This window comes from Harmonia axyridis, chromosome 1 (genome assembly GCF_914767665.1).
Source record: "Harmonia axyridis chromosome 1, icHarAxyr1.1, whole genome shotgun sequence".
In the NCBI taxonomy this organism is placed as follows: domain Eukaryota; kingdom Metazoa; phylum Arthropoda; class Insecta; order Coleoptera; family Coccinellidae; genus Harmonia; species Harmonia axyridis.
The window spans coordinates 45,604,776-45,618,733 of NC_059501.1; the positions used below are offsets into that span (position 1 = coordinate 45,604,776).

Consider the following 13,958-nt stretch of genomic DNA (forward strand, 5'->3'; position numbering starts at 1 on the left):
GAGGAAGTCACGTGTTGGATGGATTCTATTGCCTGTGAACACTTGCGACATCTGTCTGTAAGTATATTCCTGCCTGTGATGTTTTTTATATAAGATCTTGTCGGAACCACTTGATCTTGTATTGCAATTGTCCTTCCTTCTGTTTCCGGGAACAAATATCCTGCTTTAAGGTAAGTAAGTGATTCCGACTTATTAACATCTTTGTTTTGCAGGGCTCCAGGGTACCTTCCGTGGAGTGCCTTGCTTCGCCACTCCTGGGAGAGTCCCTCCATGGTAAGCTCAGGAGGTTCCAGCTGGCCCGCCAAGTTCAATGGGCTCAAGTTATCATCTTCTTGAAGAAGTGCTTGGTGAAAGGGTGAGCTTTTAGAAGTGAAATATTCTCTCATACTGCAGATTGTATTATAATGCGTTATTTCCAGGTTGAGTAGGCCCCGGCCTCCCTCATTTCTTGGGATATACAACCTGTTCACGGATGAGCGTGGATGATGGATTCCATGTGTTGTAAGTATTGCTCTCACTTTCTTATCCATATCTTTTAGCCCCGCATTGGTCCATCTGATTACCCCGAACGAGTATGCGATACAAGGTATAGCCCAGATGTTTATTGCTTCAAACATCGATCTTGAATTGATCTTGCTTTGGACCACTTTCTTCATTCTGCAGAAGAGCCTTTCTCTGAAAACCTTCTTCATCTCTGCTGATTTAATATCCAGGGCCTGCTGGACACCCAGATACTCGTAAGATTCCTCCGTGCCTAGTTGCGGTATTATAATGTCATCCATCACCCGTAGACCAGCTCCCTCCTGTATTCGGTCTCTTTTGACGTGGACCACAGCACATTTATCTACGCCCACCTTCATGCCTATGGATTCGGAGAACGATGCCACTATTCTGAGTTGTTTCTTCAGTTGTTCTTCATTCGCGGCGTAGAGCTTAAGGTCATCTATATACAACCGGTGGTTGATTTTGATATTTCGTGCCTTGTGAACAGTGTATCCATATATCTGGTTCCTCAGTAGTTGGCTTAGAGGATTCAGTGCCAGACAAAACCATAGGGGGCTCAGTGTATCCCCCTGGAAAATTCCCCGTTTGACCTTAATTTCCGCTGTCTTAAAGCTGGACTCTGCAGTATTAACCACCAGTTGTGTGCGCCAGGTCTTCATGAGGTGTTCGAGTAGCGAAATTATTGGTTCAGTTATTCCATACATTCGAAGTGTTTTTATGAGCCATGAGTGAGGCACCGAATCGAACGCCTTCTGATAATCCACCCATGCCATCGATATATTTCGCTGCTTCTTTTTGACCTACTTAGTTATTATGTAGTCCGTGATCAAAAGCTCGTTACATCCTCTGGCGTCTCCTCTGCACCCGCTCTGCTCCTGTGCTAGTATATTATTTTTATTTACATGCTTCCAGATGTGTCGAGTTAGTACCCCTGTTAAGATCTTGTATATAGTTGGGAGGCAGGTGATCGGCCGGTACTTTTTCGGGTCTACAGTGTTGTTTTCCTTTGGTAGCATATACGAAACACCAAGTGTGAAAACATCCGGCAACATGGATGGGTCCCTGAGGGCAGCCTGGAAAAACCCCGCCAGAAGGCCATGCGTCGTCGTGAATTGCTTCCACCAGTAGTTCTGTATGCCATCGACTCCTGGGGCTGACCAGTTGTTCGTCTTTTTTAATGCAAGCTTGATGTCGTCTTCCGTAATCTCTACTTCGTTCATCTGGTACCTGGCGGAGTCCGCTTCTACTTCCCTAATCCTATGCGCTTCATCGTCGTGTACCTTTTCTTCTCCCCATATGTTTTTCCAAAAGGCATACATGGCTTCTTCTGCTGGTGAGTTATCTTGATCAGATGTTTCATGCTCAAGTTGGCGGAAAAACTTTTGTTTGTTCTTATAATAGAGTTGATTGTTCTTATACCTTTTCACTCGCTCATTATATCGCTGGATTCTGCTACCTAATGCTTTAATTTTCTGTTTCAGCCTGTCACAGATTTCAATTACCCTTTGCCTGAAGTGATGGTCATGGGACTTGATTTTGAATTCCGACGCTATTTGTCGTGTTCGTTTCCCGACTCTGCTGGAAGGAGTTTCAGTGTTCAGGTAAGTATGCAGTATACCTATGTTTTTTCTTATATTTTTTATCTTCTCTTGCAGACGTTTCTTCCAAGGTGGTGGTGTTTCCTTTCTCATCGGTTTGACAGAGTCCGTGATCTTTACGCCCAACTCTACGCAAACTGTGATTGCCCCTGCATATACAAGGTCTACTACCTCCTCTATTTTTGCGATGGTTGGCAAATTCTGCTGGATTATCTCATTCACCTCCTGCACCTTTTTCAGCATGATTTGGGAGCCTTTCATTCTAGGTATCCTAGGCCTCTTTTTAGGTGGAATCCCAGCATACATCATGTATTTATCAAGTAGCTTTTGTTGTAATTTGCTTGTTTTAGGTACAGCGCTTTCTCTTGGTAGTTGACTTGGGATGTCTTCTGCAGACTCGTCAGCAGAACTCGGTGTGGCGCCTCGTGGGTAACAGCTGAGCATTATGCTGTTCAGTTCGATTTCGGTGAACTTCTCATTATCCAACATCCATCTTACTCTATTGCTCAAAAGGTTGGCGTACGACTGTTTATGTGGATTGATCTCGTTCTACACATTCGTGAGGGTCTGCCTATAATTCATGCCCTTGTTCCGTTCCAATTCCTTTGCGATGTAATGAACACGTAATAGGAGGATGTTTTCCTCTTCGTTCCAGCGTGTTCTCCCATCTCGTCTTGGAGCGTCAGCGGGGCGGGTATTTAATCCGTCCAAGCTTATGCTCCTCCTCAATCTGCCGAACAGGCTCGAGACCTGGCTCACGGTGCCGTTTCGGGGAGCTGCGCCGCTCGCCCCACAGCTTACCCCAACAGGCTCTTCCTCCGGACGGTTCCGAAGAGGGTCAGCCCGCTGCCCTCTACCGCCCTGGACCATGCTTCTTGTTATAGGAGCAACTATTTCATCAGTTCCCAGGCTGCTAACCTGAAAACTGGTTGACTCGGATACGCGGGGACGTCACTCCCCGATGGCCTAAACCACCCTGCGTATATATATATATATATATATATATATATATATATTGTTATGGATCGTATATATATTCAAGTTGAGATTATGTTGTTGTTGATTTGATTTAAATTGATTCGATCCAATAACTAAATTTGATACTATATTTTTATGATTTTGCGCCGACTCTATATATCTCAGGAGGGTTCATTCAAATTCAATTATATTTTTTTTTTAATTTAATTAATATTTTCAAAATTCACTAACTATAAAGAAATTCTTATCTAATAACTAAATTTATATTAATCTAATCTTATATTTACGTATTTAAATCTTCATCGACCTCATCAGTGTTCTATATTATGGTATGGTATCGTCTTCTATGCTCCTAACCTCGAATGGATTATAACCTTAATTCGTATTAATTCAGTTGCATTGTTTTGAATCCATTTTCCATTTGATATTGCTTCAACTTGCTTGAATCCAGGGAAATTTCTTCTTGAAATTGATTAAATAATTTTCCACTTCTTCTCACAATGATTTTCAGGTACGTATTTAACAATTTTAATATCTTGCAAATTTTCGTAAATAAATTCTTTCGTTTATCAATTATTTCAGGTAAATTTCTTGAGTCAGGTGACGTGCTCTCAACAATGGTTTTTTACTGACTGATTAGCTGTCATTCGGCTGGGCTTTATATAGATTTTCAATTTTTTCTTGAAATCAAGATTGCCTTGGATGTCAAAAAATTTTCCAAATATGATGCTTTCGCAATTTTCTCTTTTGAGGTAAGTTTTCCTTCTTCAATCTTGATCTAGTTAATTTCTTCATTTTTTTCCGCATCTTTTGGTACCACATATATTGCATTCGGTCGATTCGAAGTTACAAAATTTTCAAATATTCTATATACAATTTGGAAATTTTTCTAATATTCACTTTCTTTGGCCTAATATTCAAAGATTTCTATCTATAACTCCTAAAATCTACTACATATTTTTAAATTATACTATAATCTAATGAAATATATACATTTTTGTATGTTTGAGACATTAATTACTTTGGAATCCCTGATTTATCATTCGATATCCTATCCCTATCCATTTTTTACAATTTTATTAGGAATTTCAGCTAATATTACATTTTTGAGATTGCATCTAGATGTAATTCACTAGATCACAAGCTATTTCATGAAAATTAACATAAGAAATATAAAATAAATGATTATTTTTTTTTCATTTTGAATGAAAATTGAATATTCAGTCTTTTGACTCTTTTAACATTATTTACATGATATATAAATGGTTCCTGATACTTGAATTGAATATCTTTTGTTGATTTTATCAAATTGAACTTGAATTTTATTGATATTTTCATTTTGTTTCAGATCCTGAGATGTTTTGAATGAATATTGATATAGTACTTTAGAAATATTGGATTTATGCTACTTTTATAATGTGCAAATGAATGGAATAAATGAATAAAGTTACTCTACTTTTCTTTAAAATTATTGGATCATATCAAGTTAAAATTTATTATCTATTTGATGAATTTGCTGTAGTTTCCGAAAGATAGAGTCTGGTAATGTATTCTCATTGATTTTATAAGTTGATAATACCATTCCATAACAATTCCCCAAATTTAATATTTGAAAATTTTTATTTTCAATATAAAATTTAAAATATTAAAATTTCTCCAAAATTTTGAAATTTGATTGAAATTTACATTAACTTTCATTCGTTGTCTGGATGAATTCATATAAATCATTAATATGAAAAATTCCTCTTATTCTTTCTGTTTCTAATTCTTTTAATACATAACTGTTCAAACCATTCTCATTATCTATTATATATGGTCCCTCGAATGGAGTTTTTAATTTCGCACAAATCTTATTCCGCTTGTCTGTTACCCTGTGGGATCGTACAATAACCAAATCTTTTTTTTTTTTTTAAACTTCACATATTTCCTTCTATTCCTTCTCTCCATTTTCTTTCTGTATCTTTTTCTATTCTTTTTCAATCTTACTTTTACCTTCTTCATGATGTCTTCATTATTTATATGACTTGTTCTGTAACAATTTTTTTCTTGTTTCATTGAATATAAATTTGTTTCTTTTCTAACTGTATTATGTGTTGTATTCAACAAAAATTCCACTCTGTTTAATTGTATATCCCATTTGTTTTGTTCTCTATTGACAAGTTTTCTTGAATATTTCATTACTTCTTGAATGTATCGTTCTGATGGGTTTGCTTGAGTATCACTTATACTGTTATAATTCAGAATTATCTCTTTATTTTCATAATATTTGTCTTCTATTAAATTTTGTGGATTTCCTAGCTCATATATATTTTGGTCAATCTTGTTTTTATTTTCTGAAAATTCTATTAAAGGTGCTGTATACTGATTTATTGATTTTTCATTGAAATTCATGTTAATCTCTCCTACAATTTTCAATTTTTCATTCGACTTCTCATTTTGAATTTTGGCATTTTTATACATCTCAATTTTATTGTTTTCTAGTTGCTCTAGTTGTTTTTCGATATCATTATATATAATACTCAGATTTCCTTCTGTTCGATTGTGAACTTCAGTTTCACAAATCTCCAAATTCTCTTCATATATTTTACTTTCTGTATCTAATTCAGCTGAAGATTCCTTTTGTACTTTATTTCTTTTGGTATATAACCTTTCCTTGCAAATCATTAATACATTCCCAAGATTCTTTTCCATTTCAATTATCTTATCTGCCAAATTAATTTTCTTTACTTCTTTTATTTCTTTCAAATTTTTATCCAATATTTTTGACTGATCTTCCAATTTTTTCAACTGATCTTCCAATTTTTTTGACTGATCTTCTAATTTTTTACTCATATTTTCTTCAAATTTTTTTAATGCATTCATTATATCCCATAAATTCAGTTCTTTTCTATTTTCTTCATTTATTTCCATATTTCCTCTTGCATTTTCTTCTTCATCCCCTTTTTCTCCAATTTTCGTTTTACTTCTTGTTTCCATTTTTTTATTGAATAATCGATGATATGATTCCAACAATTATGTATTAATTTTAAATTTTTTTAAAATAATGCTGTAATTGAATTAATATAATAATGCTGTAATTGAATTAATATAAGAATGCTGTAATTGAATTAATATAAGCCACGCGTTGGGCGACAATTGTTATGGATCGTATATATATTCAAGTTGAGATTATGTTGTTATTGATTAGATTTAAATTTATTAGATCCAATAACTAAATTTGAAACTATATTTTATAATTTTGCGCCGACTAAATATATATCTCAGGAGGGTTCATTCAAATTCAATTTTATTTTTTTTTTTTAATTTAATTAATATTTTCAAAATTCACTAACTATAAAAAAATTCTTATCTAATAACTAAATTTATATTAATCTAATCTTATATTTACGTATTTAAATCTTCATCGACCTCATCAGTGTTCTATGTTATGGTATGGTATCGTCTTCTATGCTCCTAACCTCGAATGGATTATAACCTTAATTCGTATTAATTCAGTTGCATTGTTTTGAATCCATTTTCCATTTAATATTGCTTCAACTTGCTTGAATCCAGGGAAATTTCTTCTTGAAATTGATTAAATAATTTTCCACTTCTTCTCACAATGATTTTCAGGTACGTATTTAACAATTTTAATATCTTGCAAATTTTCGTAAATAAATTCTTTCGTTTATCAATTATTTCAGGTAAATTTCTTGAGTCAGGTGACGTGCTCTCAACAATGGTTTTTTACTGACTGATTAGCTGTCATTCGGCTGGGCTTTATATAGATTTTCAATTTTTTCTTGAAATCAAGATTGCCTTGGATGTCAAAAAATTTTCCAAATATGATGCTTTCGCAATTTTCTCTTTTGAGGTAAGTTTTCCTTCTTCAATCTTGATCTAGTTAATTTCTTCATTTTTTTCCGCATCTTTTAGTACCACATATGTTGCATTCGGTCGATTCGAAGTTACAAAATTTTCAAATATTCTATATACAATTTGGAAATTTTTCTAATATTCACTTTCTTTGGCCTAATATTCAAAGATTTCTATCTATAACTCCTAAAATCTACTACATATTTTTAAATTATACTATAATCTAATGAAATATATACATTTTTGTATGTTTGAGACATTAATTACTTTGGAATCCCTGATTTATCATTCGATATCCTATCCCTATCCATTTTTTACAATTTTATTAGGAATTTCAGCTAATATTACATTTTTGAGATTGCATCTAGATGTAATTCACTAGATCACAAGCTATTTCATGAAAATTAACATAAGAAATATAAAATAAATGATTATTTTTTTTTCATTTTGAATGAAAATTGAATATTCAGTCTTTTGACTCTTTTAACATTATTTACATGATATATAAATGGTTCCTGATACTTGAATTGAATATCTTTTGTTGATTTTATCAAATTGAACTTGAATTTTATTGATATTTTCATTTTGTTTCAGATCCTGAGATGTTTTGAATGAATATTGATATAGTACTTTAGAAATATTGGATTTATGCTACTTTTATAATGTGCAAATGAATGGAATAAATGAATAAAGTTACTCTACTTTTCTTTAAAATTATTGGATCATATCAAGTTAAAATTTATTATCTATTTGATGAATTTGCTGTAGTTTCCGAAAGATAGAGTCTGGTAATGTATTCTCATTGATTTTATAAGTTGATAATACCATTCCATAACAATATATATATATATATATATATATATATTGTTATGGATCGTATATTCAAGCTGAGATTATGTTGTTGTTGATTTGATTTAAATTGATTCGATCCAATAACTAAATTTGATACTATATCTTTTATAATTTTGCGCCGACTATATATCTCAGGAGGATTCATTCAAATTCAATATTGTTTAAAAATTTAATTAATATTTTCGAAATTCACTAACTATAAAAAAATTCTTATCTAATAACTAAATTTATATTAATCTAATCTTATATTTACGTATTTAAATCTTCATCGACCTCATCAGTGTTCTATGTTATGGTATGGTATCGTCTTCTATGCTCCTAACCTCGAATGGATTATAACCTTAATTTGTATTAATTCAGTTGCATTGTTTTGAATCCATTTTCCATTTAATATTGCTCCACTGCTTCAACTTGTTTGAATCCAGGGAAATTTCTTCTTGAGATTGATTAAATAATTTTCCACTTCTTCTCACAATGATTTTCAGGTACGTATTTAACAATTTTAATATCTTGCAATTTTTCGTAAATAAATTCTTTCGTTTCTCAATTGTTTCAGGTATATTTCTTGAGTCAGGTGATGTGCTCTCAACAATGGTTTTTTACTGACTGATTAGCTGTCATTCGGCTGGGCTTTATATAGATTTTCAATTTTTTCTTGAAATCAAGATTGCCTTGGATGTCAAAAAATTTTCCAAATATGATGCTTTCGCAATTTTCTCTTTTGAGGTAAGTTTTCTTTCTTCAATCTTGATCTAGTTAATTTCTTCATTTTTTTTTCCCATCTTTTGGTACCACATAAGTTACAAAATTTTCAAATATTCTATATACAATTTTGAAATTTTTCTAATATTCACTTTCTTTGACCTAATATTCAAAGATTTCTATCTATAACTCCTAAAATCTACTACATATTTTTAAATTATACTATAATCTAATGAAATATATACATTTTTGTATGTTTGAGACATTAATTACTTTGGAATCCCTGATTTATCATTCGATATCCTATCCCTATCCATTTTTTACAATTTTATTAGGAATTTCAGCTAATATTACATTTTTGAGATTGCATCTAGGTGTAATTCACTAGATCACAAGCTATTTCATGAAAATTAACATAGGAAATATAAAATAAATGATTATTTTTTTATCATTTTGAATGAAAATTGAATATTCAGTCTTTTGACTCTTTTAACATTATTTACATGATATATAAATGGTTCCTGATACTTGAGTTGAATATCTTTTGTTGATTTTATCAAATTGAACTTGAATTTTATTAATATTTTCATTTTGTTTCAGATCCTGAGATGTTTTGAATGAATATTGATATAGTACTTTAGAAATATTGGATTTATGCTACTTTTATAATGTGCAAGTGAATGGAATAAATGAATAAAGTTACTCTACTTTCTTTAAAATTATTGGATCATATCAAGTTAAAATTTATTATCTATTTGATGAATTTGCTGTAGTTTCCGAAAGATAGAGTCTGGTAATGTATTCTCATTGATTTTATAAGTTGATGATACCATTCCATAACAATTCCCCAAATTTAATATTTGATAATTTTTATTTTCAATATAAAATTTAAAATATTAAAATTTCTCCAAAATTCTGAAATTCGATTGAAATTTAAATTAACTTTCATTCGTTGTCTGGATGAATTCATATAAATCATTAATATGAAAAATTCCTCTTATTCTTTCTGTTTCTAATTCTTTTAATACATAACTGTTCAAACCATTCTCATTATCTATTATATATGGTCCCTCGAATGGAGTTTTTAATTTCGCACAAATCTTATTCCGCTTGTCTGTTAACCTGTGGGATCGTACAATAACCAAATCTCCTTTTTTAAACTTCACATGTTTCCTTATTTTCTTATTCTCCATCCTTTTAATATATTTTTCACCTTTTTTAAGTAATTTTTCTCTCACTTCTTCCCTAATCTTTTCATAATTTGTCCTTTCTGGACTATTCCAATGTCTCTCTGGATTTTCTTGTTTCATTAAATATAATGGTGTTTCTTCTGTAACTGTATTAGGTATTGTGTTCAAAAAAAATTCCACTTTGTTTAATTTTATATCCCATTCATCATGTTCTCTATTAACGAGTACCCTTAGGAACTTAATAACTTCCTGTATGTATCTTTCTGCTGGATTTGCTTGAGGATGTCGGATGCTGATATAATTTAGTTTTATATTATTTTTGTTACAGTATTCCTGGAAACGTTTGTTTTGAAAATAAGTTGCATTGTCTAATATACAATTTTTTGGATGTCCTATGTCTTCTATAAATTGGTCAAATTTCTCTTTTATTGTGACCACTTTTGTGTTTTGACATGGATATAATTTAATATATTTTGAGAATATGTCTACAATTATTAAAATAAACTTATTTCCTCTTTCTGTAATTATTAGTTCTCCTATAAAATCAATAGCAATCATGTCCAATTTTTCTTCGGCATAAATATTTCTTGCTTGATTTTAATTAATATAATTTTTGGTTTTATTTAGTTGACATATTTCACATTTTCTTGTTACGTCTTTGCTTAAACTATAATCTTTTTTTGTTATATAATTTTCACGGAAAATCATCCATATTTTTCTACTTCCTGAATGCCCATTTTCTTCATGCAATGTTCTCAAAATTTCTCTTGCCAATCCTCCACCAATTACATACAATTCCATTTCACCCAATTTTTTAATATAAATATCATCTACTTTTAAACACTTTTCTTTTTCTTCTGATGACATATTTTGTTGGTCTTCCATTATCTTTCGTTTTGAAAAAATCCCTTCTTCTTCTTTTAATATATTAGCACCTATTCGTACTGTTTTTCTTTCCTTTTCTCCCTTTTCTTCATTTCTTGTTAATGTATCTGCCACAATATTATCTTTTCCTTTTATGTACCTTATTTCAAAATTATATTCTTGCAATAGTAATGATCCCCTATATATTCTATTATTTAATATTTTACTTTTCATGATGTTCAATAATGATTGATGATCAGTTTCTATTATAAATTTTGATCCCAATAAATAAAATCTTAATTTTTTTACACAATAAATTATACTTGCAAATTCTAATTCTTTTATACTATATTTTTTTTCATAGTTTTTTGTTACTCTAGATATAAAATATATCGGTACTTCTATTCCATTCTGCTCTTGCAATAATACAAATTTGTTCAGTGAAGCATCTGTTCTCAATATAAAAGGTTTATTATATTCAGGATGATATACTCGCAAATTTTTTGAAAATTCTTCTTTTATTTTGAGCATTGCTTGTTCTTGTGCTTCAGTCCATTTCCATTTATTTCCTTTTTTAAGCAATTGTATTAATGGAATTTCTTTTTCACTTAAATCTGGCATAAGTTTTTTAAAATAATTCACTAATCCTAGGAATCCCCTTAATGATTTTAAATTTTCAGGTCTCTTATAATCCTGTATTATTTTAACTCTTTCCTCATCCATTGTTACACCTTCATTATCCAACTTGTATCCTAAGTATTTTACACTTTTTTGGAAAAATTGACATTTTTTTGAATTGATTTTCAAACCTGCTCCATCTAATTCTTCTAATAATATTTTAATATGATTTAAATGACTCTTTTCATCCTTAGATAATACCAAAATATCATCTATATAATGCAAAATGAAATCATCATATTTATTTAAAATAGAGTGAAGTGCTCTAACTAAGGCTGAACATGAACTTTGCAGTCCAAATGGAACTACTTTGAAACGATATACTACTCCATCGATTATAAATCCAGTATAGTCTCTACTTTTTCTTTCCAATGGAATTAACCAAAAACTATGTTTCAAATCTACTTTAGAAAATATGTTTGATTCTGTTATTCTACCAAAAATTGCCTCTGTGCTCATTGGCATTTCATATTGCGGGATTGTATATTGATTTATATTCCTAGCATCTAAGCACAGTCTCAATTCTCCATTACTTTTTTTAACAACAACTATTGGGTTTATATATCTTGAATTACATTTTTCAATTATTCCATTTTCCAACATTTTATTAATTTCTAATGATACCTCTTTTTTGTATTTATATGGAATTGGGTAGGTTTTTGATCGAAAGTTTTCTATTCCTCTTACGTCTATACTATGCACATAATTTTTAGCAGTTCTATTTTCATTTGTAATGAGATCTTCATGTTGCATCATTAAATTTATAACTTCATTTTTCCATCTCAAATCACATACAATATCTTCCATTATTTCAAATTTTTGAACATTCATTATATCTTTGACCAAATTATCACCTTCATTTATTTCGTTTTCTATTCCATTAAGGTTATTTTTTTCAAATGTAATAATTTCTGCTCCTATTTGTACATGTCCATTTTTATAATCTATTATCATATTATTTCTATCTAATTCGTCAGTCCCCAGTATTGCATCATATTCCATATTTTCAAATATAAAAAATTGTATTTGATATTGAATTTCTTTGAAGATTATTTGTACTATTATTCCTTTCATGACTTCCCCCAACTTTTTATTGCTTGCACCTATTAAATTTGTTTTTGGTATTTTATAACAATATTGCTCCCATTTTAATTCTTGAATTAATTTATAATCAATTAATGAAATTTCAGATCCTGTATCTACTAATATTTGAATTGGTTTAGATTGTAATTTAACTTTTAAAAAAATTAATCCTTTAATATCTTCATGTTCAAAATTTCCCTTTAATTTGATAAATTCCCTCGGATGTTGATAAACAATAACATTTTTAATAGGTGCTTCATTTAAAAATTTCCATCTTGTTCTTGCATAATTTCCTGAGACTCGCTACTTCTGTTCATGTTATTCATTCTTCTGTTTTCCCCGCTTTGATGATTGTTTCTATTTTCCATTGATCGTTCATTTTGATTTCCTTGTCTCCAGGCATTCCTATTGTTTTGATTTAGTCCTCTATTATAATTTTGATTCTGATGATAATTATTTATATGTTGTTGATTTCTTTGATATGATCTATTAGAATTATAATTGTTCCCATTATTGATTTGTTGATTTTGATTGCTGGCATATTGATTCAAATTTTGTCTTTGAAAATTTCTCCTGAGTCTATATTCTTGACTCATGAGAAATTGACACAATTTATCCATTTCTTTGAAATCATATAATAATAAGACATCTTCTAATTCCTTATCGAAATGTTGAATGATCAAACTTACAATATATTCTTCAGTAAAATCAGCATCTAAGTACTGTGCTACACTATATATTTGCATCGCATATCTGTGATAACTTTTTCCCATATTTGGATTGAATTTTCCACTGAAAAACTCATTTTTAATTAACTTCTGCTGAGATGGACCCCAGAAATATGACAAAAATTTTGTTTTGAAAGTTTCGAAATCGTTCAATTCAACATCCTTATTATTTATCCATAACAGTGCTTCTTCAGTTAATTGACTCCTGATATATTCTTTAAATGTTATGAATGATGTGAAATATTTTTGTCTATTTTCTAAAAATTTCATGAAAGGCACTGGGTGTTGTTTTTTTATCTTTCCATTGAAATGCATTTTATTGTCTCCAAGATTAATAATTCCAGATGTACTCCAATTTTCTTCAATTTTCTCATTTTGAATTTTGGCATTTTTATACATCTCAATTTTATTGTTTTCTAGTTGCTCATTTTGTTTTTCCATATCATTCTGTATAATGCTCAGGTTCCTTTCTATAATATTGTGAAATTCTGTCTTGATTCTATTTTCACTAATTTCTAAATTCTTTTTACATATTTTGCTTTTCTCTTGTAATTTTGAAGTGAATTCTTCTTCAACTTGATTTATTCTGGCACTAAACATATCATTGAATGCCATTAAACTATTCACAAGTTTTTTATCCATTTCAGTTATATTGTCTGTCAATTCTTCTTTAAATTCTTTAAATGTTTTATCCAATATTTTCGACTGATCTTCCAATTTTTTTGACTGATCTTCAAATTTTTTACTCATATTTTCTTCAAAATTTTTCATTGCAGTCATTATATCCAAGAAATTCAGTTCTTTTCTATTTTCTTCATCTATTTCCATATTTCCTCTTGCATTTTCTTCTTCATCTCCTTTTTCTCCAATTTTCATTTTACTTCTTGTTTCCATTTTTATTGAATAATCGATGATATGATTCCAAC

General features: G+C 30.2%; 1 protein-coding gene across 1 annotated transcript; it reads right to left on the bottom strand.

Moving 5' to 3' along the window:
* Nucleotides 1–1,304: 1,304 nt before the first annotated feature.
* On the bottom strand, nucleotides 1,305–2,591 carry LOC123671012. The gene has a single exon (XM_045604651.1). It carries the CDS (start codon nucleotides 2,589–2,591, stop codon nucleotides 1,305–1,307), a length of 1,287 nt encoding a protein of 428 aa, XP_045460607.1.
* Nucleotides 2,592–13,958: the final 11,367 nt, after the last annotated feature.